Raw genomic sequence first — 18,904 nt, 5'->3', positions numbered from 1 at the left:
GGTCCAAATATATGCTACAAATGCAGCACTAGCAATATTCTGCAGGCAGGCAAAGTGCATAGGGTAGAATGTATTTCATAGCAATTCAAAATAGGAGTACTTAATCAGACCCATCCAGGAAGAGACTGAAAAGATTGTAATTAAATTGTGATGGTGAAATGGAAATAATGAATTAAAATTAAGCACAATTGATATTGCTTTTAGTGAAAAACATTTGAAACATTCTAATAATTGAAGCAATTTCCTGATAAAATAATTCAATTAGGCATTTCAGGTATCAACTGCATCAATCATTATGTTTCTCCATACACTGGAAATATCTTAAACTGTCACAAAATCAGTTTTTGACTAAACCTCAATTATTTTTTTCCTTTTAAAGTTTGTCACTTATTAAAGTGTTGAACATGAAACATCTTTCATTTAAAGCACCCATCACCAGCAATGAGCATTTCCATTGTATAGAATAGGAAATTAAAAGTGTCATGGGTCTGGACCAGTACCCCTAATTTAGTTAAGATCCCAGATTACAACAGAATTATTTCCATTTGGTAAAACTGTGAAGAACTGTTACTGCGCCACAGGAGTGATAACAATGACCAGCAGACATCTTTTATATTAAAACAAACTTTAATTTGAACACATAATTAAATACATCAACAAAGCAATAGCTTTACAGTTAACACGCAAAACATCTTAACTTGCTTCCTGAAACCTGTCTCTGCATTCCAATTAAGAAACCCATATATTCCATGCTTCCCGAAACCTGCCTCTACATTCCAATTAAGTAACCCATATATTCCATGGCTGATCAACCATGATCATAATGAAGTTTGGAGCAGGTTTGAAGAGCCAAATGGCCTCCGCCTGCTCCTACTTTCTATGTATAAAGTTATCAGATTTTACTTGCTTATCTTGGTGCAGAGTCCTTGCAGAGTGAAACCTTCTTTTAGTACCAAGCTGAAAACCTTCTGCTCAGTTTAGGGTCCTTAACTCCTTCGCCAAGGCAGACCTGGCCCCTCCTATTAGCCACACCAGCTGCACTCAAAACCCACACAGCATTTTGTGCCACTTGTTACAAGATGTGCCTTGATGTGTTTAGCCAGGCTCAAACTGTCACGACATTACGTTAGCTCTCTATCTTCAAACAGATAAATGGCTTTCTCAACCTATTAGCAAACCACTTCCTCTGGAAAAATCACAGATTACCTCACTTTTAATCACAGCTCTGGCAGACATATTGTCTTGTAAGCATTCAAACCTAGGTTTTAATAACATTACTGTGAAAATACAAACTATGAATTATGACCATTTCTTATATTCATAACAAAAGAGAAAAAGACTTACATCACCTGAGCCTCTTCTTTCTCCATCTTTCAACCCAAGTTCCAGGCCACAGGCTCCTGTGACTAGGCACATATGTAGCCACAAATGTGCAGTCCATACGAGGCTCTGGTGGGATTGGGTGGTGGGCAGGAATTGATTAGCGAGGGCGTGTCAAAATTTAGACTCAGCCCCATAAAAATGACCACGTAGAGAAGGACAGCTGATTTGCCTTGTAAGAAATCATTCCAAATTCAGGACATACACATTTTGGTAAGGATGGCAAGGCCTTAGAACGGGTGCAGAGGATATATAGAAGTTGTTAAATTAGGATGTAGTTACATGGAGAGGGGAATAGGGGTTGTACTCTCTGCGGGGAAGTGGGGGGGGGGGGGGGGGGGGGAGAATGTGTGACTCTGTTCCGACCAACATGCATTACATAACATTTATCTGGTATCATGGCCAAGCTCTCATCTTCAATCCTCAATAAATCTGAACTTGTCTAAAACTCTGTTGCCCAAATCCTAACCCACAGCAAGGCCCATTCACCCATCATCCCCTTGCTCACTGACCTACATTATTTCCAGGTCCAGCAACATCTCAATTTTAAAATTCCCCGTCTCATTTTGAAATCCTTCCTCACCTCACCCCTTCCTATCTGAAAATGGGAGTGCTCCTAAACTGGGAGTGATGAGTTGGTCTTTGGAAAAAAATAGTGTTAGCATCGTGAACTTTGGAGCCTGCCTGACAACGACTGGACCAAATGACACATTGCGGAGACTCTGAATTACCCAACGTAGAAAGGGTCAAAGTGTACATCCCAATTAAACTGTTGAATGTCACCTCCAAGGAGACAAATCAGAAATATGGGAAACCCATTTGTGCTGCAAATAAACATTGCTGCTCATCTTCGAAATAGTGTCATGGGATCTTTTACATTTTTATCAGAGATTAGTTGAGGTGCCATTTTAACATTTCATCTGAAAGACAGCAACTCTGGCAGTGCAATACTTCCTCACTACTTCACCAGAGTGTCAGACTGTACTTCAGTCTCTGGAGAGGGGTTTGAAAATACAAGTTCTGGCTCAGGAACAAGAATGCTACCAAATGGGCCTTGGCTAACACTGTCACAAAAATTATAACACAGACTAAATTTTAATAGAAGTTATATTGTGTTCAGTCCAGTATTGGAAATGAAATCAATTGGCCTCACCTTGATCGTATTGTCCAGTACATTTTCCAAAAGACAGATAATGCTTGAGGGGAGAAAGGATCTGGTGCATTTTGTTGTCATAGTCTCTGGGTCATTACAGAGCATGACTAAAGAGTGGCTGTCAAAGGAAACAGCAAAGCTTTAGTTATGAGAGTGCTGAATAATTTGAACCCAGGAAAATATCCAGCATGGAACCAAAATTTCCAATTAATACCAAATTAGGAATGGTTTTGAACCTCAGGGACTGAATTGACTATTTCCAAAATCTCTTCCATGGAACCCTTACAGCTAGCAGACAGAGAAGACTTTCATACCATGTTGGTTGGAAATAAACCGGGTCAAGAGATGAAAGGAACGTATCTACTCCACCTGGTTCCCTGTGCCATGAAACTGTAATTTTACAAATGATTAATAGCCACTGAATTTTGAACCCGAATTATAAAAATAACTTGCATTTACAAAGTTTAATTCAACAAATGTCCCAAAGCAATTTACTGTGGGTTTGAGAGCACCATGCAGGAAGTAGAGAGAATTTGTAGATGAATAACGGGATAGGAATTAGGTAGCTATGATGGAGCCCAAGCGGTGGCAGATGGCTCTGTCACAAATAGTGGAGTGCGTCAGAACTATGTATGGTGCGCATTAGATCATGAAGCTGGAGGGAACTACAGAGACGAGGTGAAACAATATGGAAGCATCTGAGATTGTGGATTTTATGAAAAATTACATGGGAACTTAGCACGAAACCACAATTCTAACCTTAACAAGTTAGTGCAAAGTCTCCAAGGGCAGTGGCAACTACCTCGTGAGGTGATTTTCAAGGGAGTTCAAATGACAAATTGCTTTTGGTGGTAAATCGTAATAGCCACAGTATTGGCTGTCATTGGCCACCAATTTTTCCTCACTGTGGATAGATTCAAGTCTTTCACTGGTTTTCACATTGCTCCCTGTACAAATAGAAGATGTTCTACTGGTCTGAAATTGAAGCCTTAATTATAATTTTTGAAACACTGTGCATATGATCTTGCTTTGGGACAGAAAGTTATTTTGACAAATTAACATGCAGTTGTTGAAATGTGTTGCTTCACCCATCTCACCAGCAACATTGTCATAGTTCATAGAATTTACAGTGCAGAAGGAGGTCATTTTGCCCATCGAGACTGCACCAGCCCTTGGAAAGAGCACCCCACTTAAGTCCATGTCTCCACCCCAACCCATAGCCCTGTAACCCCACCTAACCTTTTGGACACTAAGGGACAATTTACCATGCACCTAACCTGCACATCTTTGGTCATGAGGCCAAAGAGACCACAAATTGTTGCAGTGATATGAGCGGGTAGAGAAGAGAAAGGATTAATTAAATAAAATTCAAGGCAGTTGCTAATTTTAATTGCTTGAATGCTGTTGCCAGAGCTCTAAAGTTGCCCACTAATGTAAATGAAATGAATTCAGAGCAGCAGCGGCAGGGCCTTCTGTTGTGCAGCGAAAATGGGACATTACTCTACTAAACACCATTTTAGACAAATGAATGTTCTCTTTTACTGTTAAGTACATCTGCTAACTTGTCCTGAAGGACTTAATTAAAAATAAAATTAGAGCCTATATTGCTAATTTGACATTAAAATGGAGATGCAAATAATCATACTGCTGATGCAATGTTAACATTGAATGCATTGTTATAGTTTACTTTTGTGTAAAAACCATATACATCACCATATATTTCACAGTCAGATTTTAAACTTACAGTAGGATTTCCATATTGGTGGTTGATACTCTTCAGCATCTAGAAAATAAAGTAGAAATGTACGTGTCAAAAAGATTAAACCATATTTTTTCAACATTCAATGATTCTTTCATTATGTATAACCTGCACATTTTTGAGAAATGAGATTTATATATATTTCATGTACACGCCAACACAAAGAAAGACCCTCCATAAAATCACTGAAATATATGAAAACATACAGACACGTGGCTTAGTAATTTCTTCTAAATATTATTGATTTTACAGTACAATCAAAATGATTCTAAAAATAAAATCAGAATTATAAGTAATAAAATCACATTTGTAAATAATACACATCTAAGTACGTTATACCATGATTGGAAGTAATAAGTCTCTTAACAACATACTTTGCATGCATACTTGGATTGACAATATTTTTGCAAACCGAATTTAAGTATCATTTTGACTGCACCCTCTATTTGACAAATTGTATTTAAAACTTAAACCATTAATTCCTTCATCTTGCACACAAACACACAATCATAAGTTAATACATGGCAGGGTTTTAAGTTTGCTCCAAGTAGTATCCATTTTCTGGTTAAAACGAACAAACTATAATTAAGGTTTATGCAGTCTTTTGGGAGAACAACAAGTATCTCCTTGTAGTGGAACCTAAAGCATATTGTGTTTGCACAGTTTGTCCAAATTGGAGTTCATTTTGGATCATGTGCAAGAGCACGTACAAAGCTGCACCTTTGTCTCACATCCTCTCCAGCAATTGTGGATATGGGAGTATTTTATTTAGGTTGAGAAGAAAAGTGAAATATGCATTTTATCATAATCTAAATCATTTCTATTCTTTCACTGGCTCAGAATGTGCTGTCTTCAAGCTGTTTATCTGTTTCTCTTGCCCATAATGTATATATTCTCAGTTCACAATAATATAAATGTAGCACAAATCTATTTGAGAATTTGTCAGCTTCTATAGCAACTAGGTTTTTTTTTTACAGAGCTCGTGTAGAATTTTAGACTAAAGCATATAAATCTCCATAATTCTGATTTGGGATGTTTTATTATCTGATCTTTCAACAAAGAAACTAGTATCTTTACTACACTGATGCCAAGATAATTGGTCTGATGATTCCAGGATTAGAAATTATATTTCCTCCCCACCAGTCTTCTGGCAGTATTCATTTTTCTATTGAAATTTAATATATGGATATTAGTGCCAATTCCAAGCTCCACACCAGTGTTTTTGGTAATCTCCTCATGTTTGAATGGTTTATCTAATATGTCCTTTGTTTATTGACTGATGTACTATCATTCTTGACCTCTCCTACTGTCATTTCCTCTTTGATGACCTTTTCGGTGAAAACTGATGCTGTATCTATTCAACATTGTGCCTTTACAGTGCCAACTTAACTCTCCTTTGGTTACTGTGTCTGTAGAATTATTTACATTTGTTTCATATACATTTTTTTCATAAATTTGAGAACCCAATTTTCTTTTCCAATTAAGGGACAATTTGGGTGGCCGATCTACCTATGCCCTGCACATCCTTTTGGGTTGTAGGGGTGAGCGCCACGCAGACAGAGGTAGAATGTGCAAACCCCACACAGACAGTGACCTGCTGCCAGGACCGAACCCGGGTCTTCGGCGCCTTGACGCAGTAGTGCTAACCACTGCACCACTATGCCTTCCTTCGTTTCATATACCTGGGATATCATTTGATACTTCCTCATTGCCGTCCTAGTTATCTTTTTAATCTTTTTCCAAAGTTTGTGTTCTCCTTTGTCATTTATTCCTCCATTGTTTATGTATTTTACACTTTTTAAGATTCAATTTTATTCCCACCTTTTCATCAATGAGTGATGTGAAAATATTTTACCAGAACCACCTTTACTAGTGGTCACTGGTGTGTGACTCCTGTGTCAATACTTTTCTCCAGTTAACCTTCCTTAGCGTAAATTTGTTTTTTTTTTCAATTAATAACTTTTTACCAAAGGTATACAATCAAAATCTCTCTCAATCATTACCTTAAACAGTTCTATATTGTGACCACCAATCCGTACATTTACTTTGCCTATCTGCACAGTTCTCCCCCCCCCCCCCCCCCCCCCCCCCCCCGCCCTTGCTTAATAGTCCCTATTTCCTTGTTGAGCCTGTTACAAATGAGATCAGAAAGGAATTTTGTATACATTGTAAAAACTCCATCGCTTCTTCTCTTTCACTCTCTCTCCCTGACATTTTATATTGGTTGGTTAAAATTTCCATGATTCAGGAAACATCATACAACAGTTGAGGCAAGGAACTAAAAAATACACCATGTAAAAGTAGGCTGGAACCAGAGGTGCAAGTACGCTTTGAGACAACTAGTGCAACGAAGGAAGACAATCTCTCTAGGAATTTCCAATTCAGAGTTTAGACATTAATGCTCAATTACAAGACTTCAATGTGCTCCAAACTGAAAGCATTACACATGACGATACGACTGTAATACGGTGAAGTGACAACTGCACAGTCCTTGTGGAGGCAAAGTCCCATCTTCACAATGAGGATACCCTCCATCATGTTGTGTGGCACTACCACTGTGCTAAATGGGATAGACTTCAAACATGTAGCACTTCATGACTGGGCATCCATGAGGTGCTGTGGGCCATTAGCAGCAGCAGAATTATATTCAACCACAATCTGCAACCTCATGTCCTGGTATATCCCCCACTCTACCATTACCACCAAGCCAGGGGATTAACCCTGATTCAATAAAGAGTGCAGGAGGGCATGCCAGGAGCAACATCAGGCACACCGAAAAGTGGGATGTCAACCCGGTGAAGCGACAACACAGAACTACTTGTGTGACAAACAGCATAAGTAGCAAGTAGTAGGCAGAGCGAAGAGATTGCACAACAAACAAATCAAATCTAAGCTCTGTAGTCCTGTCACATCCATCCGTGAATGGTGGTGGAAAATTAAACACTCACTGGATGAGGAAGCTCCACAAATATCCCCAAACTCAACGATGGATGAGCCCAGCACATATATGCAAAAGAGAAGGCTGGGGCATTCGCAAGAATCTTCAGCCAGAAGTGCTGAGTGGATGATCCATCTTGGTCTCTACCGGAGTTCCCCAGTTCACAAATATCAGTCTTCAGCCAATACGATTCACTCCACATGATATCAAGAAGCGGCTGAAGGCACTGGATACTGCAAAGGCTATGGCCCCTGACAATATCACGGCAATAGTGCTGAAGACTTCTGTTCCAGAGCTTTCCGCCCTAGCCTAGCTGTTCAGTACAGCTACAACACTGGCATCTACCCAGCAATGTGGAAAATTGCCCAGGTGTTCTGTAAGAAACAGGACAAATCCAACCCAGCCAATTACTGCCCTATCAGTCTACTCTCCATCATTAGAAAAGTGATGGAAGAAGTCATCAACAGTGCTATCTTACTCAGCAATAACCTGCTCATGGATGCTCAGTTTGGGTTCAGCCAGTGTCACTCAGCTCCTGACCTCATTAAAGCCTTGGTTTAAACATGGACAAAAGAGCTGAATGCCAGAGGTGAAGTGAGAGTGACTGCCCTTAACATCAAGGCAGTATTTGACTGATTTTGGCATCAAGGAGCCCTAGCTAAACTGGAGTCAATGGGAATCAGGGGAAAACTCTCCGCTGGTTGGAGTCATACGTGGCACAAAGGAAGATAATTGTGGTGGTTGGAGGTCAATCATCTGAGCTCCAGGACATCACTGCAGAAGTTCCTCAGGGTAGTGTCCTAGGCCCAACCATCTTCAGCTGCTTCATCAACAACCTCCCTTCCAGCATAAGGTCAGAAGTGGGATGTTTGCAGATGACTGCACAATGTTCAGCACTATTCGTGACTCCTCAGATAATGAAGCTGTCCATGTCCAAATGCAGCAGGACCTGGACAATATCCAGGTTTGGGCTGACAAGTGGCAAGTTACATTTGTGCCACACAAGTGCCAAGCAATGACCATCTTCTACAAGAGAGGATCTACCCACCACCCCTTGACATTCAATGGCATTACCATTGCTGAATCCGCCACAATCAACATCATGGGGGTTACCATTGATCAGAAACTGAACTTGACTAGTCATATTCATACTGTGGCTACCATCACAGGTCAAAGGCTAGGAATTCTACGCCGAGAAAATCACCTCCTAACCCCTGCAAAGCCTGTCCACTATCTGCACGGCACAAGAGTGTAATGGAATACTCTCCACTTGCCTGGATGAGTGCAGCTCCAACAATACTCAAGAAGTTCAACACCTTCCAGGACAAAGCAGCCCACTTGAATGCTCCCCCTTCCACAAACATTCAAACTCTCCAGCATCGACAAACAGTGGCAGCCATCTGTACCATCTACAGGATGCACAGTAGTAACCCACCAAGGTTCCTTAGGCAGCACCTTCCAAACCCACGACCACCCTACCATCTAGAAGGACAAGTGCAGCAAATACCTGGGAACCCCACCACCTGGAGGTTCCCCTCCAGGTCACTCACCACCCTGACTTGGAAATATATCGCCGTTTCTTCACCGTCGCTGGGGCAACATCCTGGAATTTCCTCCCTAACAGCACAGTGGGTATGCCTACACCTCAATGACTGCAGCGGTTCAAGAAAGCAACTCACCATCACCTTCTGAAAGGCAACTAGGGATGGACAATAAATGCTGGCCTAACCAGCGATGGCCACATCCCGAATCATATGGTGGATGTAGGCTGAGTCAGGTTTCTGGTGAAGTTGTTGAGTTCAGTATTTAGTGTTCCAAATAGATGGTACACAAATTCTATGAATCTTTCACAGCACTTAATAGAGCACAAATAAAGAAAACTGGTAAAATGAGATAGAACTAACAGATGAAAGGAGAGACTTTAATTTTCACACACTTCTCTCAATGTGAAATAAATCGCGGAATCAATTTTCATTGCCACTACACATGAGAAGTATCATGTTAAGAAGCACTGCAAGTAGGCAATATGCCCAAGATATTTTGTGCATCACCTTTATTCTGCTTTTGGTGCCCATGCATTTTAAAAATAAATCATTGCATATTTTGCATCTGTACATTTTTCTCCATTATCAATTCCTATGTCCATACTGCATGTAAAATTGTCACAAGTTTTGCTATTTAATTATAAACAATAAGAGGAAAGGCACAAACCTTACTACCTTAAAATGGGGATGGAACTATGTTTGTACACCGTGCTACATGTATTCCCCACCCTCTACTCTGGCTTCATCTAAAGACTCCCCGAAATTCCTGGTTTTCAAATCAATGCCTTTTCAATTTGATGCACATTTTAAAATCTAATAATCCAACCAGCCAATGCACTATGAAATATCTGAAACATTTAAAATATGTATCTTAACAAACAGAAGAGAACACGTTTCTTCTAGTCACTCAAGTCTATCTACAGAGATTAATGTAGGTTCAATTTTTGAAATTCTCCCGTCCATTTTATTTTCCAACCTTAATAATGATTGAACCAACCAGACATACCACACAGAAAATGTAATTCTCGTAATTTCCCATTTAAATTGTAAACTTGCATTATCCTTTAGACTGACAGAATGTGCAAAGGAATTTCTGCCCAGCCTGTGCTGCAGTTGTATATTGCAGTTAGATAACTGTGAAGCTAAAAATTAATATTAAATCTGCCAACGATCACGGAAAGTATTAAGGCAACTCTAACTGACATTTATTCCAGTGCTCTTCTAGTCATCAATTTTGTCTTCACTTCTTTTCCATTCTGTAGTGTTCAATCTTAAACATTTCAAAAACTTTATTTTCCATTTTTCTTCTCTACTTCATCTATCTTTTCTAACTTCTACTCCCTTAAAAATGTCAAATCACTAACTCGTCCATTTTATTAATCTGCTCTATCCCTGCACTTTGAAGTTTGGGAGAAAGATGCTTTAAAAGAAAATGATCAGTGCTGGAAAGATCTCTAATCTCCGACACAGGAACAATGCAAATATGGCACCCTGACCGTGCCTCTGCCAGCCTGGCAGTTCCACCAGGGCACATTGACAGTGTCAGGCTGGCACCCAGATGGCTTCAAAGGCTGATTTTTCAGCCAACCAAGAACATCGACTCGGCTTAGAAAATAGGAGTAGGCCATTTGGCCCTTCAGGTGCTCTGCCATTCAACATGATTATGACTGATCATCCACCTCCACATATCCCTGGAGGCCTTTAGAGTCCAGGAGCATGATCTACCAGCCGGATTGCACACGATTGCTGCCGCGGCTGATTGATGCCGGGAGATTCCCTCTTCCAGATGTACCCGAATCGCCATGCTGATCTCGTGAGACGTCGCGATTTGAATCCCGACCATTGCGGGCAGCATCACTATCTGGCAAATATGCATATTATGCTCTAATATCAGTTCGCCTGATCTACTGAGGCCCTGGGATCTAACCCCTCGCCTCAGAGACCTTGGGCAGGTCCCCACAAATGAGCATCAGACAGAATGACACTTGGGGGAGGGGGGTTCTTCCAGTGAATCAGAGGCCCTCAAGTGGTTTCCCTCTTGGAAGGGTGTCACCCCAGCATTGCTGGTGCCACGCAAGTACCTTAGGACAGTCATCCAGGCACCCTGGCACTTCCACCTGGGTGCCAGCCTGACACTATCAATGTGCCCTGGTGGAACTGCCAGGCTGGCAGAGGCACTGCCAGGGTTCCATATTTGCATTGTTCCTGTGTCGGAGATCGGACCCGGGGTGCCCTGCCTGTGAGGTGGTGTGCGGGCCCCCCCACCCGAGGACCCCCTTATAGGTGTGTTGGGGCTTTGGGGGTTCCGTTGGGGGTAGGGTGTGTCAAGAATTGGGACGCCAATTGCTTCCTGCACTGAGGAGTTCTGTCGAGCAGAGCTTTTCATTGCAGGAAATGGGACCAAGTATGGCCTCGACGGGCCAATCCCGCTCAGGCCCCGATTTGTAACAAACTCTCAATAGATAGAGTGGTGTTTCTCAGCGCTGCGAGCGCCTGGAAACATCCGGCTCGCTCATCACGGGCACTTTTACAATTTGGTTAGATCCCTGCTGCAAAATTTATCCTCTTAAATATATTCAGTGATTTGGACTCCACAGACTTCTGTGGAGAATTCCACAGGTTCACCACCTAAATGGCCTGCCCCATATCCTGAAACTGTGACCTCTTGTTCTAGACTCCGCCCAGCCACAGGAAAATTATCCCTGCATCCAGCCAGTCCAGCCCTGTCAAAATGTTTCCGCTTCAGTGAGATCCCCTCTTATTTTTCTAAACCAGTGACTACAGGCCCAGTCAATCTAATCATTCATCATATGATAATCCTGCCATCTCAGTAATCAGTCTGGTGAACCTTCGCTGCACTCCCTCCAAGGCACGTATATCCTCTCTTCAATGAGACAACCAAAACTGAACACAAGGCAGCACGGTAGCACAGTGGTTAGCATTGCTGCCTACGGCGCTGAGGACCTGGGTTCGAATCCCGGCCCTGGGTCACTGTCCGTGTGGAGTTTGCACATTCTCCCCGTGTCTGCGTGGGTTTCACCCCACAACCCAAAGATGTGCAGGGTAGGTGAATTGGCCACGCTAAATTGCCCCTTAATTGGAAAAAATAATTGGGTACTCTAAAAAATTTTTTTTTAACTGAACACAATACTCTTTTGTCTCACCAAGGCGCTGTACAGCTGCCATAAGACATCTTTGCTCCTGAAGTCCTCCTGCAATGAAGACCACATAGCATTTGCCTGCCTAACTACTTGCTGTAGCTGCATGCTTTCTTTCAGTGACTGGTGTACTAGGCCACCTAGGTCCCTTTGCACATCAACATTTACTAATCTATCACCATTTAAATATTACTCTGCCATTCAGTTTCTCCATCAGAAGTGTTATCCACCCACCCCATCGCCATCGACTGCTCCGGGTCTTGCCACCCTAGAAAAATCCTCCTCCAGGCTATCAGGGATGCAAAGGTCAAAACATCAGCCTGTCTCCCCTCCTGTACTCCCGGGTCATCCAATACCCAAAATATCGCTACCTACGGGCTCGGGGCCACCTCAGTCCCTCCTTCTCACTGGACCCTTGATACCTTCCCATTTCGGTTAAGTTATTTGTGTCTTCCTCCCGGAGACAGAACTGAAGTAGTTGTTTGACTGCAGAGCCATTTGCTGGTTCTCAATTATAAATTCTCCCGTTTCAGACTGTAAGGGATCCATATTTATCTTCACTAATCTTTTTTTTAATATATACTGATAGAGGTTTTCACAGTCCGCTTGCAAGTTGTTACTTACAAGTTTACGCTCATACTCTATTTTTCCCTTCTTAATCAATCTCATTGTCCTCCTTTGCTGAATACGGAATCTCTCTCAATCCTCAGGCTTACTATTTTTTCTTGCAACCTTATGTTACTCCCTTGTATCGAACAATATCCTTAATGTATTTTGTTAGCCATGGTTAGAACTTTTCTTGCTCTGTTTTTGCTCCAGAAAGGAACGTATAACCGTTGCAATGCATATATTCGTTGCTTAAATATTAGTCATTGTCTATCCACCACCATGCCTTTTAATGAAGTTCCCCAATCTATCTCAGCCAATTCACCTCATACCTTCATAATTTCCTTTGTTTCAATTTAAGACCCTAGTTACAGATCCAATTTCTTAACTTTCATCCCCTTATGAAGAATTCTATCATGTTATGGTCACTGTTCCGTAAAGGATCATGCACAACAAGATTATTAATTAACCCCTTCTCATTGCATAATATCAAATCTATGATAGCATGTTCCCTAGGTGGTTCCGCAACATCTTGATCTAAAAAACCACCTCGTACACACTCCAGGAATTCACCTGCCACAGTATTGGTGCCAATTTGATTTGGTCAACATAGATTAAAGTCACCAATGATTATTGTAGCATCTTTGTCACGTGCATCTCAAATTTCTGGTTAATGTCACTGCTTAATTTACCACTACTGTATAGAAGCCTACTGACAACTCCCGGTAATGTTTTCTGCCCCTTGCTGCTTCTTAGCTCCACCAAGACTGATCCTACACCTAGACTTTGAGCCAATATCCTCTCTCACTACTGTACTGATTTAATCCTTAACCAACAACACCACCCCACCTATTTCCCCTTTTATCAACTTCATATGTATCAAATACTCTTGGATATTCAGTTCCTAACTTTGGTCACTCTGCAGTACTTCTCCGTAATCGCAATCAATCGTACTGGGATCTACTAATTCGCGCTATTAATTAATCTACATCATTGCAAATGCTCCATGCATTTAGCCTTTGGAAGACTTGCCTTTTTAACACTTTTGCTCATTTTTTTTGTACAATATTTGCTCCTTGCCCTTGTTTTCTCTGCCATCTGCTTTCTACTTTTCGGTCTTTCATTTTTCTTTCTCTTGTGTCTTCCAGCTCACGTTCCCATCCCCTGCAAACTGACTTGACAGCAGTTCAGTGACATGTAAAAAGACTAATCGGTCATGAAGGTTCCCAACAATTGAACATGTGCCCTCCAGCCCAGGAGGCCTGGATGTATTAACTCATCTACAGCATTCAGAATGTTAATAGACTTGGGCAGAAGTCCATCAGATCCATCTAAAAAGGTCCATTGAGTTTTACCAACTGAATGCTGAATTATATTTTCCACTTGCAAGAGGATATGAGATGTGCAATACATCAGTGCACATACATTTGATATTTCCAACTCTCAATTTTGATTCACTTACGGTTGGAACAATTGCAGATTATTATTGGCAAATGTTTGGCAAATTAAGTGGAAAGAAAACTGCATGAGGAAAATAGCTCTCTGGGGAATTTGTACAAATATCAAGTCTCGCCCCAATTTAGAATCCTCAAAATGCTTGAGCAAGGTAGAAACTTGACCAAATCTCCAGAGTCTGGCAAAAAGTAACCCAAGGATGTCAGCTACTCTTCACTCGAAGAACACAAGAAATAGGAGGAGTAAGTCATACGATATGTCGAGCCTGCTCAGCCATTCAATATGATTGTGACTGATCTGCGGCTGAAATTCCACTTTCCCACCACTTCCCCATGTTCCTTAATTCCCTGAGATACCAAAAATCTCTTTGCCATAAATATAGATTATATATACCCAATGATTCACAAACCTGAGTGGGGAAAGCATCAGTACAGACTATAAACTTGGAGACAAATATGGAGATCATAGTGAAATAAAAGCAATCATAGAATAGAATACCTATAGTGCAGGAGGCGGCAAATTCGGCCCATCGAGTTTGCACCGACTCTCTGAAAGAGCACCTGACCAAGGCCCACTCCCTGCCCATTCCACATACCCCCAACATCTTTGGGCTAATAATCATTTATTTTAAATGATTTTTCACCAAGGCTGACGCAAATTGATTAAGTGCGCAATTTATAGATGCTTCTATGCTTTAATGAAAAGTTTTAACTGTGACTATTTAGTCTATTTAATCCAGTTTAGACAAAAATTATTTAGTAGAACATATACCACTTACAAATTTGGTTACAAAATTTGTTTGTGGAAGTATGGTAAAACTTTCGCGAAATATGGAAACAATATTTACCCTAACATATGAACAGCCACTGTTCAGTGCTTGTTCCGCCACAAGAACAGTCGTCACTTCTTTATGACCACAAACACTAGAGGTATAATTGTTACATCAGTACAGAATCTAACGGATGATCTATGTTGAGTACCACAAGGGATTTCAACCACATTACAAGATAATCTTAGAATGCCTACATTGCAGGAGGCCATTCAGCCCACTGAATCTGCACCGACCCTCTGAAAGAACAGCCTAACCAGGCCCACTCCCCTGCCCTATCCCCATTACGCCACCTAACATTTGGATACTAAGGGGCAGTTTAGCATGGCCAATCTACCTAATCTTCTTATTTTTCGACAGGGCATCCAGAGGAAGCTCATGCAGAAAAGGAGAATGTACAGTCACCCAAGGTCAGAATTGAACCCAGGTGCCTGGCGCTGTGAAACTGCAGTGCTAACCACTGCACCACCAGTGGATCTAATCCAATGTCTCACGAAATTAGAATAACAATGTTTGTAATATAATTGTTTGTTTTCCAGAAATCAAAGTCTCTGCTGTAATCAACAGCAATATTCCAGTTATCCAATAGACAAGCAGCTCTGCACAGGATTGGGTCACTCTAGGCCAGGAGAGCCAATTAATTCACAAACCTTATGAATCGAGTTACTAGGTGAACGATAAAATTTGAAATTTGGTACGGAACAAATATTTCCCTCTATTGACTGCATCATAGAATCATAGAATTTACAGTGCAGTAGGAGGCCATTCAGCCCATCGACTTCGCATCAGCCCTTGAAAAGAGCACCTTAAGTCCACACCTCTTCCCTATCCCCGTAACCCAATAACCCCACCCAACCTCTTTTGGACACTAAGGGCAATTTAGAATGGCCAATCCACCTAAGCTGAACATTATTGGACTGAGGGAGGAAACCTGAGCGCCCGTAGGAAACCTTCGCAGACACGGGGAGAAATTGCAGACTCCGCACAGTCAGTGACCCAAGCTGGGAATCGAACCCAGGTCCCTGGCGCTGTGAAGCAACAGTGCTAACCACTGTGCTACCAGCCGCCGTTCAAGCTACCAACCATCAGCAGAATTTAAAATACAGAGTTTGCTTGCAGGTCTGCGTATACCTCTTGTACTCTTAAAACTTAAGATACACAAAAACACAAGATGAAAAAGATCAACTTGATGTTAAAATTTCCTGAACTTCTGCAAGAGTAAAGGTAATTGTCCATTTCAGGTCCAAGCATTATGATCTATGTAGCCCACATAAATACCTTTGCATTTTCTGTAATGACCGTTTTGAAATGTCTGCAATGTTCTTTAGATTGCAGTGAAGCATCAAAGAACGCAACATTATCTATGCAGAAAACCAGAATATTATTACACTGTGATGGTCATTCTGAAATATTTTATGAATAAAGTACTTTTTTTTTAAACAAAAAACATTTATCTTTGTGTATAAATTTCCAGACAAAGTAGCTCTACTTGCTTTGCAATAAAAATATATTTGTATGTATTTTGAAGTTTCAATACCTGGGCCTTACTGTGCATTTCCTGCAAGCCTGGGGAATGCTTACTTAATTCAACCCAGTGTAACATGATGACTTACTTCCCATAGATAGATATTTAACAAAAGGTACACTTTAGGAAGATTCATATTGTGCTCATCTTTTTGTAAATCAATTGGGGTGAATCCCTCAACTATTTCTACAATACATTTTACAAGATACTTACAAGTGTGGATTGAAATTTGTCCCAACCAGGCTAACCCTATGCTCTCCCAATTGTTGAACATTGAGTTCTGAAATGATTACAGGTTTTCCCCTTCACAATACTGCCCAGAAGGCAAATCAAAGTGTTGATCATTTGGCACGAGGCGTCATTTCCTGATATCAATATTAAAGTTAAGGCAAATCTATGTATTGATTATTTGGCATGAGGAGTAATTTCATGATATCAATACTCAAGTTAATTTCTATGCATTTAAATCTGTGCCCCCTTTGTCAAGTTTTGAATATAAAACATATTGGGGTCATCTTTTTACATTCCATACCTACTATCTTATAAATCTTGACAGGAACACCTCCCAGCCAACTCCTTTCCTAGCTGAAAAGTGCAAGATACTGGAGTCATTCTTTAACGTGCCAGCCTTGGCTCAGTTGATAGCACAATGAGCTCAAAGTGTGACAAATGCAGGATGTTAGATATATTGGGTTATAAACATGTGGCAATTTAAGGGTTGAAAGCCTGGGTTGGTGTGTGTTTGATTGTAGCAGTCATGCGTTTAAAAATATTCTTGTTTTGCAAGACTAAAAAGATTTTGAGAGCCAGAGGTGAGATTGACCAGAGCAAAAAGCCTGGGCTAATGCACTGTTTGACTAGGGGGAGTTCCTGGGGAGCTTTCAGCTTGAAGAGATTATGTAATTTCTGGGTGGAGCTAAGGTATTCAGACATTTTGAAAAAGCTTTCGAGTTGAGTTCTGAACTGGCTATCCTTTAGTATTTTGCTCTCATAGTAGGATAGTTTTTTTTTTAATTAATAGTATTTAAAGCAGTGTAGACTTGGCAGAGGACATGGGGAAGCTGAAACAAATCTGTTGAAACAGCTTATTGAAAACACAAAGCCAGAGTCTTCAGTGGTTCTAAAAAGAGCCAAATCTATTCTGGAAAGCAGGTTAGGTGTGTCATTGAGATGTAGGATGAATCAACAGCTGTATGTTTTTTCTTTCCTGTTATCTCATTGCGATTAGAGATAGTAATTAAGGCGCAATTGGAAGTTATTTTGGGGTGTGAAGTTGAAGAGTTTAATATTGTGTTAACAATAAAGTTTTGTTTTAAAATACCAAAGCCCCATTTCTTTGTGCATTCACTCTTGGGGCAAAGTATTCTTTCTGCAGTCTTACAAAATAAACTAAAATATTGGGGTTTTGGTCCAGTATCTGAGCCACTGTTGGGCCTCGTCTGGGATCATAATACAAGCCGGCTGTGGGTTGAACTCCCACACCAGAACATTGAGATGCAAAACATAGACTGACCCTCCTCTGCAGTGCTGAGGGACGACTGCACTTTTGGAGGTGCCATCTTTCGGGTGAGACATTAAATCAAGACTCTGTCTGCTCTCCTTGGGCAGGCACAAAAGATCACATGGCACTATTCCAAAGGAGAGAGCATGGGGATTAAAAATAGATCACTTGCTCCTTAGCATATTGCTATTTGCGAGGCCTCATATTTAATGACCGTTATACTTCTAACATTACATAGGTGATTGCAATTCAAAAATACTTAATTGGCTGCAAAATGCTTGGAACATCTAGAGACCCTGACAGGTGATATACAAATGCCAGTTATTGTCTTTTAAAAAAAAATAATTTTAACACCTGACACGAGGGATCAACTTCAGGGTTCTTTCGTGCACAATTTGAAGGTCTTGATGATCTATTATTTCTGGCTGACCAGATCTAGATGTATTCAAGGTTAATTCTGACCAAAGCATTCCACAATTTGAACATAACTTCTAGTGTGTAATAGTCTAAAAATATGTTCGCTTTGTAGACTGCTGCTCTGCATTATTTGGATATACTGAACACGTTCTCGGTGTCTGCGTGGGTTTCCTCTGGGTGCTCCGGTTTCCTCCCAAACGTCCCGAAAGACGTGCTTGTTAGGTGAATTGGATATTCTGAATTCTCCCTCTGTGCACCAGAATAGGTACCGGAATGTGGCGACTATGGACTTTTCACAGTAACTTCATTGCAGTGTTAATGTAAACCTACTTGTGACAATAAAGATTATTAATATTCAGGAATCCTAGTAAAATTGAAAACAGAGGGAAGCTCTCCAGTGGCTGGAGAAATAACTAGCACAAAAAGAAGATGGTTGTGGTTGTGAGAAGCCAAACGTATCAGCCCCAGGACAATGCTACAAGAGTTTGTCAGGGATCCTAGGTCCAACCATCTTCAGCTGCTTCACCAATGATTTTTTTCTCTCCATCATAAAATGAGAAGGGGAATTTTTGCTGATGATAGAACCTTGTTCACTATTAGCAGCTCTTCAGATAATGAAGCAGTCCGTGCCCTCATGCA

The 18,904-nt window shown here is 40.9% G+C and overlaps 1 protein-coding gene across 1 annotated transcript in view; it reads right to left on the bottom strand.

The window, feature by feature from the left end:
• Positions 1 to 18,904, bottom strand: part of chn2 (chimerin 2) — a 388,173-nt gene that overhangs the window by 195,049 nt on the left and 174,220 nt on the right. The window contains exon 2 of the mRNA XM_038797279.1: positions 4,278 to 4,316. Coding sequence (XP_038653207.1) covers positions 4,278 to 4,316 — 39 coding nt within the window. The remainder of the gene's footprint in view (positions 1 to 4,277; positions 4,317 to 18,904) is intronic.

The sequence above is a fragment of the Scyliorhinus canicula genome, chromosome 5, assembly GCF_902713615.1.
Source record: "Scyliorhinus canicula chromosome 5, sScyCan1.1, whole genome shotgun sequence".
In the NCBI taxonomy this organism is placed as follows: domain Eukaryota; kingdom Metazoa; phylum Chordata; class Chondrichthyes; order Carcharhiniformes; family Scyliorhinidae; genus Scyliorhinus; species Scyliorhinus canicula.
The sequence above is the reverse complement of the archived record's forward strand: the minus strand, read 5'-3'. Positions and strand labels throughout refer to the sequence as shown.